Genomic DNA, 21,679 nt, shown 5'->3' with positions numbered 1-21,679 from the left:
CACACACACACAACACACCACAGAAGACTTTGGCAGAGAATACTGGACATTTTTGGCTGAAAATATCTACATCTTTTTTGCTCTAGGCTGGAAGGAGAAAATGTGAAATATAGCTTTGGAAAGGTTTTAGACTTCATGAATATTAATTTTCCTCTGGGATTATCAGCTTCTCATCTAGCTCAGTCTAACAATGCCTAGCTCAATGAGATATACCAGGACACTAGTTTTCCTTTTGGTTCTTTGATCTCATGCTGACCTAAAGCTTGTCCAAAGACATTGAGAAATGCTCAGATGCTCACATAGTCTTTTTTCATGTCTTAGCATTAATATTTTTAGTTCATTTCATTAAATCAGTTTAAGAACATTTATTGGGGTTTACCATGTACAAGAAAATTTATTTGCAAGTGATCAATTCTTGGCTTCAAGGAGCTTTCATTCCACTTAGAGACATTTTTAACTATGCTATTCAGGCCTTGAAAAATTATTTGAAATTCTTTGTGGATATTTCTTTTAGTGGCCTTCTTAGTTTCATGAACAATCCACTTTTTTTGTCTATTAGAATGTTGGTATTGGTTAAGTTTTAAAAGAATGAAAAAATAAAATGAGATCTTTCTTTTATGCCGTTGCTGTCTCTTATGGTCAGAATAAAACCAGAGAGAGCTGACTCCTTCGAGGGAAGATGAGAGGCACTGTCAAATCCTGATCTTCTACCTATGTGACACTATGACATCCTTGTACTCCAAATATCATGTAGCACAGTAACGCATGAGAATGCCAGCCTGACCTTCTGCTGACAAACCCCTTCAGCTTAATAAACCATGGCAGGGATTTTGCCAGATCTCCTCTTCTGTGGAATTATATCTATGTATAATATGCCTGCTTCTCTCTTATTATTCATATAATCACCATAGTCAGATTTATATGGACTGCCTCTTCTGGAGAGTCAGACTACATATACTTGTTAGCATAGACCATTTTAAGTGTTGTAATTAAGAAGCTGACATAAGCAAGTCTGCAGGCTTGCATTAAGGTAAGGATCCGTAAAGGCAGGCATTTGCATAATTTAATTTTCTGCACAGAAGATATTGAAAATCAATAGCATGATTCATGGCCATCCCATGGAATTGCTGTGCTGCTATTCTCCAACTATTTGAGAGTTTTAAAATTGATTAAATTTAGGGTGCTGAGTCTGTTACTTTGCTTAGAGTCCACAGATTGTTTATATTTGAATCTTTACTCTCTGCCAATAAGATATTAAGTGCCTTGGTTTAAATTCTTTAATTGTAAATTGTTTTGATTTCCATTTAACTTTTATTTTTTTTTTTTTGCCTCTTCAGTCTAGTATGGCTATTAGCTATAAACCTGAAATGAAACCTATTTGTAGTTCCAGGAATGGATTATACACTGTACATTCTCAGCTCAACTTGAAGTGTCCTTGTTGGTTTTTCCATTTGTATTATCTCCATCCAGACTCATCTTTGAGACACAGAAAATTGATACCACTTTCTATTCTTTTAGAAAGTAGATGTTGCTAGTTACTCGATGCATCTTGAGAGGTGGGAAGAAAGAAGAAAGTCTAGTCATTGATGCTAAAAAAAATAGATCTAAGTTTGTAAATTCTGCCGTCAATGCCAGTTTACTTGTAAAACGACTTTAATACTTTTCTTCCCTGATGCCCACATTTGTTAAAAGGTTAAAATATCAAACTGGGTGAGATTTCTAATGAAATCGATGCAGATATCTGTCCTTATATCCATTCTCTGGTACATTTTTATTAGTGCTAGAGATGATGACATGGATTCCATGTTTATCACAATTTCACAAGACATGTGGTAGGAGAGAGACAAGTAAAATACTGAATTGAACAAATAAAGATTCCAAAAGATTTCTACAAGTTTGAAGCCTGCACTGAATCTAATTTGGATTAGTTGATCAATAAACATGTGCTTAGTACAGTGCTAAATACCAAGAATATAAAATTAAAAGTGAAATAGTCTGTCTTTGAGGAATTTATATTGTCCAAGGAGAGAATATAAGCTTATGTAATCAATATAAGATAAATATAATGGATTGTAAAGGAAGACACTAACTTTGAGGAGGGAATAGTTGAACTAACCTATTCTATAAGATTACATTGGAGCTAGAATTTTGTGAAACTGGATTAAATTCATAAAGCACTTGTTAAATACTTATTATATGCCAATGTTTACAAATGGTAAGAGGGGATCCAAATACAAAAAAAAAAACAATCTTTCACTAAGGGCTTGCATTCTAATAGGGAAATGTAACACATAAACAAGGAAGGGTGAGTGAGGGAAGTGGAGGGTGCTTCTGTTAAGGAAATAGAAAAGGTCAAAGAAGTATTAGAGCTAGAAATGAACAGTGGTGAGCCTTGTGAAATGGCAATTTTGACCAAGGACTCATCAATCAAAACAGAAAACCACAGGGAGGAGGAGGCATCTCCAAGATAAGAAAGTTCCTGATGAGTTTGGTGGATGTCTTTATGGCCCTTAAATGATACATTGAGAATTGGCGATTTTGCCATTAGAGGCTGCATTGTCTGCCAACAGCAGAGGTCACAACTTCTTTGCCTTAGTTTTTGAGAATTGTTTTTGCTGAAAAATGTTATCAAACTGCAGGGATCATAAAAGATCAGAGCTCTAGGACTGGGAGGCACCTAAGAGGCACCTGAAAAGTTAGAGACCTAACCCCTAATTATTTAGATGCAGTAACAGAAACCTAGGGAAGTTGACTTTTCCCAAAGGCAAGGGAATATTAGAGATAAGATTTAAATCCAAGTCTTCTATTTGAAGGTAAAATACTCTTTCTAACTGTACCACACTACCTCATCTAGTTATCAGAGGACAGACTAAACAGCATGTCACTGAGCTTGGACTCAAGCCATTGTAGCTTGGTTGAACCTGCCACCAAGGCATAACCTTCAAGAATATAGAGTTGTCCATAGATCTTTTAAAGAAGACCCAATTGGGACTGAAATATAATTACTGGGAAATAAATGAACGTAAGTTTGAAACATATTAAAATGTTTGATTTTCCCATTTACTGAATTTCATATGGCAGAGGAATGATTAATGATAGATTTTAATAATGATGATGATGATGATGACAACCATTACCTGCCTTCTGTGGTCAAGGAACATAGTATTAGTTGGCATTTTATAACATTTTAAGATTTGCAAAGCACTTTTTATGCATCATCTATCTCATATTGGATTTTCCATACTCTAGGCATTATTCTTCCCATTTTAAAAATGAATAAATAGAGCTACAGAGAGGTTAAATGATTAGTTATGGTTACAAAATTGATGACTCTCCTAACCCCCTGTCCAGAACTCTGACCTCATAAACAATTTTATTTGGAGAAAAATACTTGATCATGCTACAATAGAAGGAGCTACAGGACCATGTTGAAATCCTTCCTCTGATGCTTGTAATTTCTGTTACCTTATACCATTCACTTTACATCCTTGAGTCATCGTTTTCTCATCCGTAAAATTCAGCAACTGTGTTAGCAAGCTTCTGAGAGTCCCCGCTTTCTCTCTCTTTGATCCTGTGACCTAAAAGCAAACTTAAGTTGTTGGAATTGTATCATGAGCAAAATGACAATTCATGCATGTTATGATTGTTCTTTCTTTTATGGTTCAGCATATCATATAGGAAGACAGTCTTTGGTGTAGTTGATCATGGAGTAGTACAGTGGGAAAATTGACCTTTTTTTGCAGAGGATTTGTCATTAAGACCATCTCTGTAGCCTTGGCTGACTTGCTTGCCTAGTCTGGATCTCAGTTTTCTCATTTGTAAAATGAGAATGTTTGGTTAGAAATCAGGGTCTTTTCCATTTCTAGGTCTATGAGAGTGTGATGATAATACTAATGAGTAATTCAGGTCAGGAGATGCTGAGATGTGTATTGTTTTTTTTTTCTTTCTGTCATTCTCATATTGAATATTCTGTTCTTTGCCTGAATTTTCTTTGATCATGAAAGCACATTTTGTTTTTGTTTGGGTGCATTTTAAAATTATTAGCATATTCATCTGTGGTATATTTTTTGAGGTAGTGAAAAAAACCATTTCCAATTGGAGTTGGGGCACCTGTGATTTTTGTATTTCTTGTCTCTAGTGCAGTCAGGTGTGAGCTAACAACAAAAGAAATTTGCATGTGTAAAGTTGGGAATGGGGGGCCCTGAGTGTTTTAATATGCAGATGGTAGCCTTGGAAATTGGGAAAAATTATCTTTCATTTGGTTGATTTGATCCATTTTCAGCAGGTTTTTTTCCCCCCAACTTGTATAGTGGCAATTCCCTCCTCTAGAGTCAGAATCTTAAGTTTCCTTATTCTGTTTCTATAGGTTAAAAGGTTCTACTCTAGTGGGAGGAAAAAGATGACCAGAAAGAGAAAGCTGTGGTTCTAAGTTTTGAGGATTTTTTGCCCCCCACCTCCACTTTCATGGAATAAGGAAATTTCAGGCAGAATAGTATAGAATTGCTCTAAAATGAATCAGTCCTTTGAGGCAGCAATGGCAACACTCAAAGACCAAATCTTTCAAATTATAGGTAGTCTTGTTTGACAGTTAAAGTACACATATAGACATAATCACATTCAGATCCTTGGAATTTTGAAATATTCAAAACTAGCAGCCAGTTAGCAAGCATTCTTTGTGTCCCACACCCACGGTTAGGTACTGAGCTCACAATAAATGAAACAGTCCCTGTCCTCAAGGTGCTTATACTCTAGAGGAGGAAACAGTATATACACATAAAACATCATATGTGGACATATGAAGATGAAGATGTGTTTTTTCTTTCATTTTGTTTTGTTTTGTTTTTTCTGCAAGGCAATGGATTTAAGTGACTTTCTCAAGGTCACACAGCTAGGTAATTATTAAGTATTTGAGAGTAGATTTGAACTCAGGTCCTCCTGATTCCAGGGAAGATTCTCTATCTACTGTGCCACCTAGCTGCCCCAACTTGTGGTATTATTATTCATAGCAAAAGGATCCAAATAAAGACCTGTAGTAGTAGCTGACATTTATTGAATGCCTTTACATTTGCAAAGTACCTTGAATGCATCATTTCATTTGATTTAAACCACAACCCAATGAGCCAGGTGCTATCACTGACTCCATTTTAACCGAAGGAACGGAGGCTGAGAGGTTAAGCATCTGACAGCTCAGGTGTCTGAGAAAAGATTCAAATTGAGATCTTTCTGATTCCACCTCTTTCACTTTCTACACTAACACCACCTAGCTGCCATTTCCATCACATACACTTGATATAGTGGTTCCTTGTTCTTGAGTACAAATTCTTGATGTTTTTATTTTTGCTTCCTTTTTTCCACCTTACAAATCTTTCCATAGATGGTTAAGAACTACTCAACCTCCTGTCCCGAGAAGACCCATCCCCCTCAATGATTCGCCTTGCTGTACTTTACTGGAAGCTTCTTCCCACATGCCCATTCTCTTCCTTGCTTTCTACCTTCTTTCCTTTCTTTGCCTTTGGAATCCTCATGTTGATTATGCCCTGTTGGCCAAACTGGTTTCAGATTCTATCTCTGCTTACATTAACTAGGGACTTCTGCTCTCCAGATCTCAGTTTTTTCAAATATTAAATGAGGAAGGGAGTTGACTAGTTGATTTCAATAGATCCCTTCAGGGTCTCTACCCAAAGTCCTTTGCTTTTTCAGAGACTCTAAGCAAGAATTTTTATTTTTCAAGTTTTATCTTATGATTAAACCTGTGTGGTTTGGTTTGTGCTTCTTTCAGCTTTGACAGAAGGCTATGTTGGCGCTCTCCATGAAAACAGACATGGCAGCTCAGTGCAGATCCGCCGGCGGAAAGCATCTGGAGACCCATATTGGGCATATTCGGGTAAGTTGAGTCGATCCCACTTGTTCTGTGCTGCTAAAGGAACAACGTGTTTCAATCAAGCTAGAAATCTCATAGGGCATGCTTTTGAGGGGGGGAAGAAATTTCCTTGGAATTCGATTACAAGAATTAATGATAATTATTATTAACCCTTTATGCTTCTTGTAAAACAAAATTTAAAAGGAAAATTTTATGTTGCCACTTTTTTTGTAGATATTTTCCCTTTTCTTCCAAATTGACATTTGTCTTTAAACTATGGTAGATAATGACTGATTGTCCTAAACTTGTAATTTTCTGGAGGATAAAGATTGTCTTTTTTTTTTTTATCCTTTCCTTTGCCATAATTTAAAATTAAAGCACTGGGAAAAAAAAGAATGCCTGGCCTTCAGTTTTTAAATGCCTACTTAATATACAGAAATACCAGGCAGCAAAATGTTCTCTAATGCCCTAATAGAAGAGATTCAATTTTATTTTTAAATCAGATCATATTGATTGAATAAATTCCTCCTGTACTACTCGACTTTACACAAGTTTTTTCTCACTTTTACTTTAAGATGCTGAGTACATGAATAAAAGATAGATGGTCTTTAGTTTTTCTTTCCTTTTGCTTCAAATGTTTTTGTTTTTTATTTTTTTTTAAGAGAGAGGCAATTTTAAGGTAGAAGCTAGATGTTAGGAAATAAGAAGATGGCATTTTTAAAGGTAGAAACAAGATATTAGAAAACACAATTCTGGGCCATGGTGGTTTTGCACACCAGAAGTGATGGGTAGATTGTGATTCCTAAAGACATTTTGTTGTCCGGAAATATACCCAGAAATTTTGTTATAGTTAATTAAAAGGGGAAAATTGCAGAAGGAAGACAAACCACTTTGGAAATTATCTCATCACTCCATATTTCAAAGGCCGCATATGAAATGGCTCAGTTGCTGGCCATTAGTCTTATGAGCAAATCTGTAAATTATGGACCATATTTAATGATCCAGCCAGAACCCAGTGTTTCCATTAGGTGGAGAAGGGAAGGAAGGGAGAAAAGGAATTTATCCCATGCTAATTCTGCTAGATTTATGTCAGTGTAAAATGTATGGGTCTGATCTTTAATTACAGCTTATCTATTGGCTTCTTGCATCCTTTTGTCTATTGATAAATCTCCTGCTCTAACAGGGAGAATAGCCAATCTGTTTTGTTTGCAAAGAATGGATAGCAGCTCTTCCATCTGCCTGAAATTCTTCCTGATTGGTTGTATCTAATTAGAAGTCTTTTGTCACTGTTTCTAATAAATGAAGTAAATTGGGAAATGAAGGGGTGTGTGTGTGGGGAATGAAATATAATTTTAAAAAAGTTATTCTAGATTTGTAGATTCATCAGTGAGGGGAATCCCAAGTGTGGAAGCTCTCTACATCAATGCAGAAATGTAATTCAGCTGGCACTGTAATTCAGAGGCACTGATAAGTAAGTGACTTGCCTATCCATCATGCCCACCATGTTTGTCAGAGGGAGGACTTCTTGACTAGTCCTCTGACCACTGTATTTTCTGTTTCTTTTGTAAACATTATCTATATTCATATATTTATAGGTATTGACTTTCACATATTTTTTTACCTTTACACCACAGATTCCTCTTCTTCTTTAAGATTCAGATCAACAATTGTCTTCTTTACGGAGCCTGTTGCAAGATCTAGAGCCTTCTTCCCTCCCAAACTATCTTATATTAGAGACTTTTATCAGTTTGTATTTATTGACTTTAAAATTATGGGGGAGGGAGTGTATGCATATGAGCAAGGATTACTTCCTTTTAGTCTTTGTAACCCAAAGGAAGCATTTAATAAGAACTTGGTGAGTTTTAGTACATAATATGTGTTTAGATGTGTCTGAGTCAGGATCTGACCTCGGTGTTCTCTAAATGACCTCGGTTACCATTTAGCCTTTCCTTCTCTCTGACGCCCCTTTTAAAACTCGAAGAGGCAGAGCTGTTGCAACCTGTCTCAGTGAAAAGAATTTCCATAGAAGAGAGTTCCCTGTTCCTGTGAGATCATATCTGACCAAACATAAAACAAATATGCCTGTAATCGAGTTGCATTTATGCAAATATGTTATCATGGAAACATGGATTCTATTGAAAACTTAAAGGGAACTTCAAAACAATGTGATTCAGCCCCCCTAATTTTATAGAGAAAACTTAGGCTCGGGATATTTATATAAAATTAGCCACATATGTATGTATATGTATATGTATATATATATATATATATATATATATGTATGTGTGTGTTCTTATAGATTTACCTATGCTTATAGATTTACCTATATATATGTGTGTGTGTGTGTGTGTGTGTGTGTATGTATATACACACACACATGTCTATATGCACAGGAACCTATTATTATTTTGCATATCGCCAAGTAACCTTAATTGTTTTTTTTTTTGTATTCAGGTGGCACTAGTATTTGTAAGACATTGATAGGGATGAAGCACAGTGAGATGGTATAGTGGATCAGGTGCCGCACCTCAGGGTTACAAAGACCTGAGTTCAAATCCTACCTCTGATTTTTTACTTGACTGTAGGATTGTAGACAAGTCACTCTACCTCTCATAGTTTCATTTTCCTCCTCTGTAAAATGGCAGCAATAGATAGCACTCATCTCATGGAAATGTTGGGAACAATCAGTGAGCTAATAAATAAATAATGAATAAGCTTTGTAAAGCTTATGTGCCAAAAAAAATACTAGTTGACATGCTCTGCCTTTTCGAGTTTAAAAAGAGGCATGCATCAGAGAGAAGGAAAGGCTAAATGGTTACCGAGGCCATTTTGAGAACACCAATATCAGATCCTGACTCTGATACATATACACACATTTAATATTCTAATAATCACAAGTTCCTATTAAATTACTATTACTTTGTAGTAGGCTTGGGTAAAAATTTTAGGATCAAGGCACCAGCATTATGCATAATATTCTTCAATGTAGCATAATAATGGTGCCTTGGCCCTAAAATTTTGAGCTAAATTCCACCAACATCCAAAGTGTCATTGCAGATGATGAGAAATTCTGTAATTTTGAGTATTTTTTGTCTTTTACCTGTAGCTTTTTGTCTTTTTCCTGAGCTGAATACATCCATGTTATATTGTCTGAACTTCACCAAGTTCAAGTTTGGGACTTGTCATTGTTCTTAGAAGGGATAATGGGTCCCCTTGAGGTTCTTCCATCATCCAGAGAGGGAATCTCAAGGGAAATTATGCAGAGAATGAGTAAGTGAAAGACTATAAGGAAAGGGGAGGTTTAAGGGTAGGGGTGCAATTAGAGAATGATGGAAGGAAGGTTTTCTTAGTGTTCTTTCTTCTGTAGATTCAGATCTCCCTTTCCCATCTCTTCTTATATTAAAAAAAAGATGAAGCTTCTCCTCTTAGCTATGATTCCTTGATTCTAGCTTAGAAAGCCCCAGAGTCCTAGGCAAGCCCCTCAGCCTGGAGTCTAGTGCCAAAGAATAATATTTGCATGAGAGCAGGTGCTGATAGAGATTGGCTACAGAACTGTAAAAAATAGAGAGTTTGCTTCCTTGGGGAAGATATTGTGACAGTCTCCATTTTACAAAGGCTGAATGGGACTACTGAATTTTAGGGCACAATTTACCATTTTGGAGTTCCAGCTACTTTTTGAGTTGGCGAGGCTGATGGTTTTGGGTTGAAGCCATAGAGCTTTGGATGAAGATAAATGATGCTGACAATTTCTTTCTGGGCTTGATCCAGTTCATGCCCTCAGGGTAGACCTACAACTATATCTCAACATCTCCTCTGTGAGATAGTTTTCAATTCATAACTCTCCATTTAAAAAAAAAAAACTTTGTCCTTCCAAGGAGATTTTCCCCCTCTCTTCCTTTCCAGCCTTTATAGCCTTTGATTTGAATTTTGATATAGATAGAGCTATGGTAAAAGCTAGCATCCTTTCATGGACTAGAAAACTAATATTGGAATGATGCAGTTTCTGTTTGCATACAGATGAATGGAGGTTATGAAGTTTGGAATCACCACTCATTAGTTTCTGGATTTCTGGCTGATTGTATACAAACTGATCTAGGAAACAAAGAAATTTCAGCCATCACAACATTATGCCATTCTGGGGATCTATATTTATATGAGAAATGAATGGATGCTTGGAAACATACCATCCAAATACATCTTTGCAGTCCTAATTCTTGGGTTTGGTTAAAGGATGTACTGTTTAAGGGAGGGCTAGTTAGTATAGTATAATTGGGATTAATTTATTGATTGATTTTATTCAACTCAATTCCCAAATACAGAGCTAGCCACAGATAGGTAAAGGGAGCTGGATATAGGAGACCAAGCTGAGGGACTCATTTATTGCTTATTTTTCTTCATTTTTTCTTCTGGAGTAAGGAGTTAAATCTAGCCAGTCATACATGATATTTATTGGAGTGAACTCTTATCACTTGTTCTAGGTACTGTTAGAAGATATTAGGTGGGGGGCAGCTAGGTGGCACTGGCCCTGAAGTCAGGAGTACCTGAGTTCAAATCCGGCCTCAGACACTTAATAATTACCTAGCTGTGTGGTCTTGGGCAAGCCCCATTGCCTTATTAAAAAAAAGAAGATATTAGGTGGGAGGGTAAGTCTAAATGGTCTTTGAGATCTCTTTTAACATTTCCTGTCTATCACATTCATCTGGCACTTATATAATAATCCCTGCCTTATTTCTCTTGTTACTTGGAATCTAAACTCTTTAAGGGAAGGGATTGTTTTACTTTTGTCTGTATTCTCAGTGTATAACATATAATAAAATAAATTAATAAGAAGCTGATAAATTAATAATAAATATATAAAATTATAATTAATGAATGAATATTTGTTGAATTGAATTAAATGTTACATGAATGAATACTTTATTCTCTCAGATCATTTGTAAGTCTTGAGGATACAAGGCCCATATATGCTGCAGTTAACTATGCATCATGTTGCCCATGTCTCCTAGCTCTGAGGAGTGTACCTAGGTGTCTGATTATACTCGTTTCATCTCATGAATATTGGTAATATATACTTAAAGGAGTCTTTGGTAAGATTCTGCCTTGAAAGTCCAGATTTATGTAGCAGATAAATTAGTAAACTCCATTAAAAGAGAGCACCTTGAGTGTACTTAAAATATAATTAAATTTATATGAATTCCATTTGCCTTTAGCTTTTTGGGACTATTGGGCTTGCATACCAAAAAGTTAATTTTTGCCATTTGAGCTAAAAATATACTATAATATGTGTGAATTTAATCATCATTTGTCTATCATAGCTCCATGTGGGAAATTTTCTTTCTGGTAAGGAAGTATTGCTTGATAACTGAATTCCTTTTATAGATCTTTGCCCTAAAATTTGGGCACCTTCATAGCAATAGGTGATTCTCTTGGTCTGTGTAGACATGATCAATGAATTAGTTATTAATCTTATAAATTTGTTCACATTGAGCCATAACCACATAGCTTTTTGCCTTTTTAATGGATCACAGTGGAATATTTAGAACAAAATTCACACATATTATAGTATATTTTTAGCTCAAATGGCAAGAATTGACTTTTTTGGTATGCAAGCCCAATAGTCCCAAAAAGCTAAAGGCAAATGGAATTCATATAAATTTAATTATATTTTAAGTACACTCAAGGTGGCTCTCTTTTTAATGGAGTTTATTGATTTATCTGGTAGGTAATTTTTTGTTTTTCTGTTTTTTCCAAGGCAATGGAGTTAAGTTGACTTGTCCAAGATCAGTATGAAATGTCTGATGCTAAATTTGAACTCAGGTCTCCCTGATTCCAGAACCAGTGCTCTACCCACTGTTCCATCTAGCTGCCCCAACTTATTTTTTAATAAAATTTAATATATTCTTTTATTCCCTTGTGGTCATTGTTTTGTGTTAAGCTTAAAGTTTGTGTTGTCTTTGTAGCTCTAGGATCTAGTACGATGGCTGGCACATAGTAGGCAATTGAATGTTTGTTGATTAAACAGATATATAGGTTAAGGGGAAAAAATAAGCCATGTTCACACAGGACTTTATTTCTGAAAAGAACATTTGCCACCATATGCTCAAGGTCCCTTTAGTGAGTCTGAGAACTGTTAGAATTTTTTTTCTTCCTGCAGGAATTCATTTTCTATACATTTGAGAATATTTTCATTTCATTAAATTTCATTATACTCTCTGCAGTAGGTTCTAAAGTTTTTTGGCATCCTTTCTCCAGAGGATGTATGCACAAGTGTTACAAATGTTAATGGACTCTAATGTGCTTAGCAGGAGGTGCTGAATATGCCCCTTAGGGTCCTGGTGACCCTTGGAAAAACCTATTAGGAAGATGAAATAGTTCTCTTTGCTACATGCATAGCAAGTGATATATCAACAAACACAATTAGGACTGGTGCTACAGATGGGGCATTTTAAACATGGAAAATGTTAGCCATGGGGTCTGACTATTGAGTTTTCCTTAAAAACAGCTGTTTAGAGAGCTATCTAGTATTTATCAAAATTTTAAGGGGGGGGGAAGATCAAAGAAAATGAAAAATCTTATTGTATATCCCCTCTGGTCACTGGGATCCATCTCCTACTGGTAGGTTTTTGAGGAGAATGCTTTTTTTCATTGAGGTTTGTAATTTTTTGAAATACTGACTAGCTTTGAAATTAATGATCTGATGTGGGTTGGTGTAGAAAGAGCACCAGAATTTATTGAGGCATGTAGTAAATATTGACCCAGGAAGAGATAACTTCTTTATTGATTTGGACATGCAATGCATTTTGATATTTTGTGATCTGTAAGTATGTTCCCATATGCATACAAATACCCATGTATTTGGTGGGCTTATATATTATGGTTCCAGAGTTTGTTAATTCATCATTAAATAATGTATGCAGTGCATAGATATGATCTTTGTATGATTGTTTTCCTGGATATGTATATATATATATATATATATATAATGTCTACATATTATTTACCAATTATATACATTATATATGTACACTCTCTGCCTATCTCTTTTAGTCCTTCTCCACACATGGAGGAACTAAGACTTTTGGAATAATTTCTTTTTTTTCTTCAAGGCAATGGGGTTAAGTAGCTTGCCCAAGGCCACACGGCTAGGTAATTAAATGTCTGATGTTGGATTTGAACCCAGGTACTCCTGACTCCAAGGCCGGTGCTCTATTCACTGCATCACCTAGCTGCCCCTAGACTTTTGGAATATTGTATGTGTATGCATACATTTAGACATGAATAGACATGTATATTCCACATGTCTATTCACATCTAAATGTATGTATACACATACAATATACACATGTGTGTATATATACACATCTGTTACACATATATAAGCACACACATATTCATAAAATTCTTAATTTATTGCTGAATGGATCTTTAGTAGTCATCTTTAGGTTAAACTTTTAATTGTAGGAGAATTGCCTGATCCTGGTTTAGGAAGATGACATGAGGCATAACTGTGAATCAATGTTTTTCATTGTATCCACAGTATCTGAAATATAGGAACTTAATAAATGTTTATTGATTGTCTGCTTCCATAGTAAGCATCAATGTGAAATGCCTATAAGACTCCCAGATATGTCAAATCAATGTTGGTCCTTGATTCAAAGTCCATCCTTCTCTTATGGTTTTTCACGATCACCTCTTAAGTTTTTTGTTTCATTGCCTCAGAGTCCTTCTCTTTCCTGATAGACTGATTGAAAAGTAGTTGGAATTGGGAAGAAAAAAAAGGAGTTTAAAAAATTAAAACAAAAAAATCTCTTTGAAATTATATGATTTCTTTGGCTTAATAGTTTTGAAAAGGACTCAGAAGAAGGTCTAAAGGGCCTTTGGATGATTCTCTAGACCAGGGGTGGGGAACCTTTTCTCAGGCAAGGACCATTTGGATATTTATAGCATCATGTGTAGATAATATGTAGTCAAATATTTAATTAATTTGCCCATCTAAGTTACTAGATTTATAGAATTTCATTGCTTTGGCAATACCAAACCAGTGGGGCTGGAGTGAGGACACATGGGAAAAAGTGGAGGAGAGATGTTGTGTAAGATGAGATGGTGTGGGTTGGCTTTGATCTGATTTATTGGAGGTAGTACTTGGGTCTGGGCAATCATCAGTTCATTGAAACATCTGAAGAGAGGCAGCACATGATTCTTTAGGAAAGTCTCTAGTTTGAAAACGGGGAGTAAACTCTTCTTCATTTTTGGGGTGAAGTTGGCTTGGAGGATACTTGTTATTTACATGTCTTTAATTAATGTCTTTTGGGAGTCTAGAAAGTTGCTTTCATACAAAGGGTAGGAATCCTTTGGCAGGAGGGCAAGTGTGACTTTGTTGAGAGGAACCAACTATAATTTCCATTTATCAAGGGAAAGATTTAGTCCATAGAGTCCTGTAGGGAAGGGGGAAGGGTAGTGTTGTTAGGGAGTTAATTAACATGTTTCCACTGCTAAGCAGCTGGAATGGGTTGGATTCAGACTGGGCCAGCAGGTGTGAAAAGGTCTGAGAGCCAGCAGCCCCTTAGGGGAGAGCAAGGGAATGGCTCTCTTCCAAGTAGAAAAAAAAGGCAAAGGATAACTAAGCAGACTGGGCTCACAGTGAAATTTAATGACAGGGTTACTTAATAAGAATCCCTGAATGGAAGTTTCTTTTAACCTTTACTCTCATTGGGGTATCTTATTTTTGTAAGTAGATTTCAGAGATTGAATACCTTTTCTTTTCTTTTCTTTTCTTTTCTTTTCTTTACTTTTCTTTTCTTTTCTTTTCTTTTCTTTTCTTTTCTTTTCTTTTCTTTTCTTTTCTTTTCTTTTCTTTACTTTACTTTTCTTTACTTTTTTATTCTCTTTATTGAATTAAGATCTCCTGGGGGGCCAGTGGGTGTTAATAGAGAGACCATTAGATCAGAGATTGATGCCCTGGGATCAAGCCAGATAACCATTCATTTAACAATCATTATGAAGAGCCTACTGTGTGATAAGCACTGTCCATTATTCCATAGGATAAAAAGTCTGGGAGGATATTTTCTACACATAAACACACACACGTATGCATGTATATATTTATCTCTACATGCATGTATAGCTACATAGGTAAATGCAATGTATACACAGACACATACATCATCTCTCTCTCTCTCTCTCTCCCTCTCTCCATATATATATATATATATATATATATATGGAGAGAGGGTCAGACATTCATACAGTGAGAGACAGAGATTTAAAACAAGGTTGGGGAACAATGCTTAGCTTCTTTGATGATCAGGAAAAGGTTTCTCATCATTCTTTCTATTCTCAGGGCTTTGCACAGTGCTTTGCATAGAATAGATATTAATAAATGCTTATTATCCATAGGAGAGGATATTTTTTGAGCTCAGGAAGAGAATAGGGATTCTCAAAAGCACAGATGGAGAGAGGGACATATTCTTTTCATGAGGTTCCTGAGCATCCCCACTCCTTCTGCTATTTACATAGTCTCCTTGGATTAATTTTTCCATTCCCTGGAACTTGTTTCTTCCTGGTAGATACAGGGATGCCCTAGACTGTTTCTATGTGTCTTAGTCATTTTCTGTCCTTTTTTGTCCAGGGGTACCCATCCAACAAGCTGAACACAATTGAGACAGGCAGGCTATGTACTTATTGCAGGCCAGGGACAACTTTATTCCCATCCTGCCAGTGTCCATTGTGCGCCTATGTTCTTAGTTTCTTGTATTATCCAAGTTTTTCCTTGATTTCTTTTCTAGAATATGACATGGGGGAATAGGAAACAAATTGGCTATATGTTATTGGAAATTGGGAGTTATGATGGCTGGATAGTCTTCTGCTTAGAAAAAGTGAGAATGAATTGAAATGTCACTTGGGGAAACCAAGTTCAATAAATTTTTTTAAGTTATCTCTGCTTTATGGGAAAATGGGGGGGGGGGGAAGGTTTCCCAAGTATGAGATTAAGTTTTCTAAAAAGTTCATGGAATCTTTCTGTACACAAGAGAATCAATGAATTCCCCAGCTTTCATCAGCTTCATTTTCCAACATTAGCTTGTCGTCCATGCCCAATATTCCTTTCCTGGATGCCTAGGAGAGCATGTTTACTCATAGCAGGAAATGAAACCCATTAGCATGTTCTCTATTGATGTGGCAGTCTGAACTTTTTAACAGAAAAAATAAAGGGTGACTGACCACTGTGTTATGTGAGGAACATCAGCAAGATGAGAAGGACCTGTAGGTAATGTGTCAGTGTCTCCAGTTTGCACTGTGCTAATGGCGGTATTTCTCTTGATGGTTACCAGGTCCCCTGTCCACACTTTGTGCTCATGGGGTAATTTTGACACTTTCCAAAGGTCCTGTTGTTCATCTGTCCTTACACTAGCTCCTAATGAGCTCACTTCTGACATGCCTTTCACATCCAGATTGCCCTTTTTCTCACCATGGAGTAGGGTGTGAAAATGAAGCCTCAACACTTATGCCCGTCTGCCCATGGACGTGCTGAGCAGTAAAGCAGCCTTGAAGGTAGGCTTCCTATTGTCCTGCAAACGGGCCAGCACTTGGACATTCTTGAAGCCTTTTATATTCACCCAATATCCTCAGAAATAATTTCCCTTAGACCATATTTAGCTCCAGGGAATTGGCTGTTTTGATTTCCTAGGGTTTTGAAACATGACGAACCACATGGGTCTTAATAAGAAGAAAATAATTTTAGAAGGGAAACATTCTCATTTATATTTTAAATAAAAATAGTCCTTCAGAACCTTCAAGCCTTGGCAAAAACGCTGCCAGTTACAATGGAAATAATGTATAGAAACCTTTGAAAATGTGGGGCAGAAGAATAGTCACCATTTATCTTTTGAATGGAATGTGCATCTAAGAACCTAAGACTTGCCAAAGTCAATAGTCAGGCTCTTGTCTGAAATTTTAGTTCAGAGAGTAGAGCGTAGAACCAGGTTAGCAGGCAGTGGTATTTGGAGTGTAAATAATATTAGGAAATTAAATGAGTTTGCAGTCATCTTTCTAGACTGGCAAGTGGAAGTTGAAAGTTTTGCAAGTAAGAGAAAGGGGGGGGAAGAAAGATATGGATGGAGAGGGAGATGAAATAAAAGAGGAAGCAGGGGAGAGAGAGAGAGAGAGAGAGAGAGAGAGAGAGAGAGAGAGAGAGAGAGAGAGAGAGAGAGAGAGAGAGAAAGAAGGGGATCTTGAGAGAGTGAGGAGAGAAAGGATCTTTTTAGAAAGAGGGTAAATAGAGACAGGAGAAAAAGATAGATATGAAGAGAGAGAGAAAGAGAAAGGAAGAGAGAACGGGAAAATATAAACAAGAGTTAGAAAGAGGAAGAGAAACCTAAAGGAAGATGAAGAGAGAACTGAGCCAGAATGAGTCAGACAGAGGAACAGTCAGGCAGAGAGAGACACACACAAAGAGACAGCTCGCTGGAGAGAGAATTCTAGGAGTCCAAGTGTAAAGGAATGAATCAAACTTTTTGAGGTGGAATAGAAGTAGACTTCTCTTGTCCTATAAATGCAGTGACTGATGGCAGCTCAGCAGTAAAGAGCAAACAGAATTGCTTTTATTATTATTGTTTTACTTTTGAAGTCCCTGGTGACTACTCCATGTGTCAGCCCTTTGATATAGGAGGCTGTTACGAAATAATATCCTTCTTAGTGTTTCCACCCCATGAGCAACCCTGAAGAATAGGCTGACCAAGTCACTAAAGCAACATGAGAAAATGTGCAGTTACACACTTGTGAAGCTTGCAAAGCCAATTCATGGCAGGGCAGGGAATAGTCCGGTTTCTTAAGTGAACACTTTGAACAAAAGGGAGCAGGAAACAAAATGGAACTGTGAATGGCTTCTGACAGGGTGTTATGAACCATCTTTTTGTCACTACCAACTATTTAATGGTTGATGGAGATCCTTTCAAAGTAATTGCCACATCTTTATCTCCTGAATTAAAAAAATAGTGGGTTACAAGCACACAGACACAGACACACACAGACACACATACACACACATGCATGCTTCATTGTGAGCATAGTAAAGTGTTCTCTCTCCTTTTTTAAAATTAGTTTTCTTTTTCAATGCAGAACAGACCAGGCAAATCAGAAATGCCAGGGAAGATCTGATCCTAAGATGCTCCTGTGTCACAGAGAATAATGTTGCTTCTCCATCAACATATGTAAAAGGAGTAGATTTGGGTTCCTGCCATGTCGATGGCAATCATTCCTACTGGATTATATTGGGCACTTCCCTTTTCAAATATCTGTGTCTCTGCCAACCATCAAACTGGCCTAGAAATAGCAATATTCTAGCAAATGCTGACTGCATGAATGGTCATAAAAATCATAGAATCTAAATTGGAAGGGACCTCAGAAGCAATCTTGTCCAGAATCCTCATTTTACAGGTAACAGAATTGAAGCCTGGGGAGGTAAATTGCCCATGACTACATAGCTACCAAGTATCAAGAGTGAATATTCATTCAATCCTAGGATCCATCGAATCAAAATTCAACACTCTTTTCATTTCCCTGGTTCCTACCTGGGATCAAATGTGAGAAATTTTGTAGAGGAAGATTTCCATAGGATTTGGCTGCCAATTGGTTTGGGGAGTTTAGGGAGAAGGAAAACTTATATTTGGCTCTGAGCTTTGGAATGAGAATGGAGGTATGTTGGTGACATAAACAGGAATGGAACAGGGGAAACCATAACAATTTAGTGAAAAAGACAGTGAGTTTGATTATTGCCAGTTGACATGACCCTGGAGTTATCCAGAGGTAATTACCTGTCCAGGAGGGGCCAAAAAACGTGGTGCTGTTACCAAGACTGCATTTGGTAGCTAGGTATATGGAGGTCTTTACTGAACCCAAGTTGCCAATGAGATCGTCAAAATAGGGCCAAGGATGAGGCCTTCTGGGAAATAGATTCTTAGGAAAAGAGAGCTGGGTGATAACTAGTGCAGGAGACAGAAGGAGAAAGCAACAGAACCAAGAGAGAGAAGCAAAACAAAAACAAAGGGAGGAGAGAGTGTTTTAGAAGGAGAGAACAGACAGCAAGGCCAAGGGAGCTGAGAATTGAAGGAAAGGGACAAAATCAGATTTTTAAAAATTTTGGACAACAATTTATATTGTGCTAAGATCTGCCCCTGTCTTGTAAGCATTGATCCTAAATGACTCCCTTTTAAAGTCAGGCAAACCAAATCTGTTTACTCTCCCACCCTTTAATTATTTGAAATTAGAGCAAACTGTGTCCTTCCCAACTCTTTTACAATAAGACATATCAAATTTCTCTAACTTTGCTTTTTGTGCCTTAGTTTCTAATCCCTTTACTGCATAGTATTAAAATAATATTCATTTAAAAAAACACCTCACCAGTTCACTGTTAGCAGGAAAAGGACAAAACCAGGTATCACCAAAATTTCTTTTAAGTAAATTCACTGATGCTAATCGAGGTATGACCCTCTTATCTATAATAAGGATTGGAAGGCCCATCTCAGATGCTACCCAAGTTTTCAAATCATCTAAATTTAGAGTGTGAAATTGTTGAGTCCTGAGCTTCTGGATGTAATTCTGAATCCTTTTTTTTAATGAAGCTGTCGATCAGAGATTTATGATTTATGGCTATTAATATCTTTATAATATATTCATTGAATTTGGGCAAGGAAGCAAGGATTTAAAATTGTCACCAATATAGAGCAATTGGGGAGGCTAGTCTCAATGATTAAAAAATTTGAATCCATAAGACAATTTTTGTTATATTATAGAGTAATGTCATTCATATTAACTAGATCTGTTAAGTATTACTTAGTTGTGACTTTGAGTAGTTTAAATTCATGAATGAAGGGTGAGAATAATCAGAAATTCAATGTTTATATGCAAATTTTAAGTTTTCATATATATATCTGGTTTCTTATTTTAGTATGTAGTAATTTTTTGGAGGAAGAACCAGTGATTTCATGAATGTGGGGAACTTCCTTTACCAATGTAGATTGAGTCTTTTTTGTGCAACTCATAATCATATCAGAGAGGGACTCAGTGACTTTCCCAAGGTCATGGACCAATCAACTGCTTCTAATTTTAAAGGTCAGTTTTCTTTTTTCTACACTTAGTAGACAATAGTGCTTAATAAATATTTGTTGAATGAAATACATGAATGTCTCTAAAATGCTTAAGGAAAAAAAACTTGTAGTTCTATATTAAACTTTCTTTGCATTTCTCAGAAGCATCTCTAGACATTAAGTTGTTACATATTCTAAACTTACCAATTTATATGGTTTTGCATACATTCCAAATTATTAACATTTATTTGTAGTTTGGAAATGAATCATTAGCTGCAGTCAAAATTGCTGTAGGTTCAACTTAATTTTCAAATTCAGTCACTATTGTGAACCAGAAACTGTCCCCTGCATCTCTAACACTTCTATCATCCTTTCTCTTTATATTTCTCTCCTTCCATCTCTTCTTTTTTCTCCCTTCCCTTCTCTTTTCTCACCTTTCCTGATCACCTTATTAATACTTTTAAATTAAAGGGTCTTCATTTTATTCATTCTAGACCCTTTAGGTAGGTTGGAGATGGTATTATTCTTGAAATAATGTTTTTAAGTACATAAAATCCATAGGATTAAAAGGGAAATCAGTTATATTGAAATAAAAATGAAATATTTTTTCCCATTCAAGTTTATAGACCTCTTGAAATCTGTTCACAGACCCCCTTAAGAATCTCTAAATTAAGAGACCATTTTCACTTGATTAAAAAGTATTATCCTCCATTGCTCTAAGCTGCATCGTCAACCTTCTCATTCAAATCCACAGTAAAACAATTCTAGAATGTTCTTTCTTATTTAAAAAATGTATTGCTATTCCTTGTTTCAACTTCACTTTCATCTCCAACATCATCTCTCCTCCCTCCTAAACTTAGAGAACTATCCAATGTTAGAACAAATGTAAGTGAATGAAGATGGGGTGAAGGGAAATAGGAATTCTGTACTGTACTGATATATCACCCAACTGTAATTGGATAGGCTGAGTTTCAAACCTAGAGTCTGTTTCTACCCCCTGAAAAAGCTGGTAGAGATGTTTTTCTCATTTCTTCTTTGAAGCCAAACTTGCCCGCCATATTCTTTCACTAAATCTTCACAAGTTGTAAAAATAAGAAAGCATCTACTTGTGGCAAATCTCATAGCTTACACTTGCCTCCTGAAAAGAAAAGCAAATCCCATTGATTCTCCTTTATATAATTTCTCTGAAGGCCAAGCTCTGCCCTTTTCAAAATACCATAATGCTCTACAGGCTATTAAGTGATAGACAGCGTATTTAACAATCTCATATAAATTTCTTGGCATTTGGACATTTGAGCTTGTTTCAATAAATTAAATTCAACTATAATATAAAAGCTTGGAGAACTGTACCCTTTCCCTTCTTTCTAGCTTGCTCAGTAGATTAGACAGTGATTAAAATGTAAGTTTAAATGAAATCTTTATTATTATGTGAGTTTGTTTCGGAGCTCTCATAAAGTAAAAAAAAATTGAGGAGATGAGAGATTTATGCAGGAGGAGGACATGGAGTGGCATAATTAGAGAGATATTAATTGATTTTAGGTTTTGTCGGCAAAATAGAAGTCATAAATATTTTTATTAGATCCCATATTTATGGTCTAGAAATTTGATCAAGAGAGAATGTAATTCATCAAAAAATGCTATTTCTACCACTCACAATGAACTGTGGGTTTGTACCTCTCTGAGTCATAGCTTTTTTCTCTACAGGAGTGAATTCTAGATTCAGGGATTGTGACATCTC

General features: G+C 36.2%; 1 protein-coding gene across 2 annotated transcripts in view; it reads left to right on the top strand.

The window, feature by feature from the left end:
- The window catches only part of PTPRG (protein tyrosine phosphatase receptor type G), a 776,178-nt gene that overhangs the window by 175,386 nt on the left and 579,113 nt on the right, over positions 1-21,679 (top strand). For both annotated transcript variants that reach the window (XM_074198838.1, XM_074198837.1), the window contains exon 2: positions 5,780-5,884. In XM_074198838.1, the coding sequence (XP_074054939.1) occupies positions 5,780-5,884 (105 nt within the window). The remainder of the gene's footprint in view (positions 1-5,779; positions 5,885-21,679) is intronic.

Source organism: Macrotis lagotis, chromosome 8, assembly GCF_037893015.1.
Source record: "Macrotis lagotis isolate mMagLag1 chromosome 8, bilby.v1.9.chrom.fasta, whole genome shotgun sequence".
Taxonomy (NCBI): domain Eukaryota; kingdom Metazoa; phylum Chordata; class Mammalia; order Peramelemorphia; family Peramelidae; genus Macrotis; species Macrotis lagotis.
This window is presented reverse-complemented; position numbering and strand designations above follow the sequence as displayed.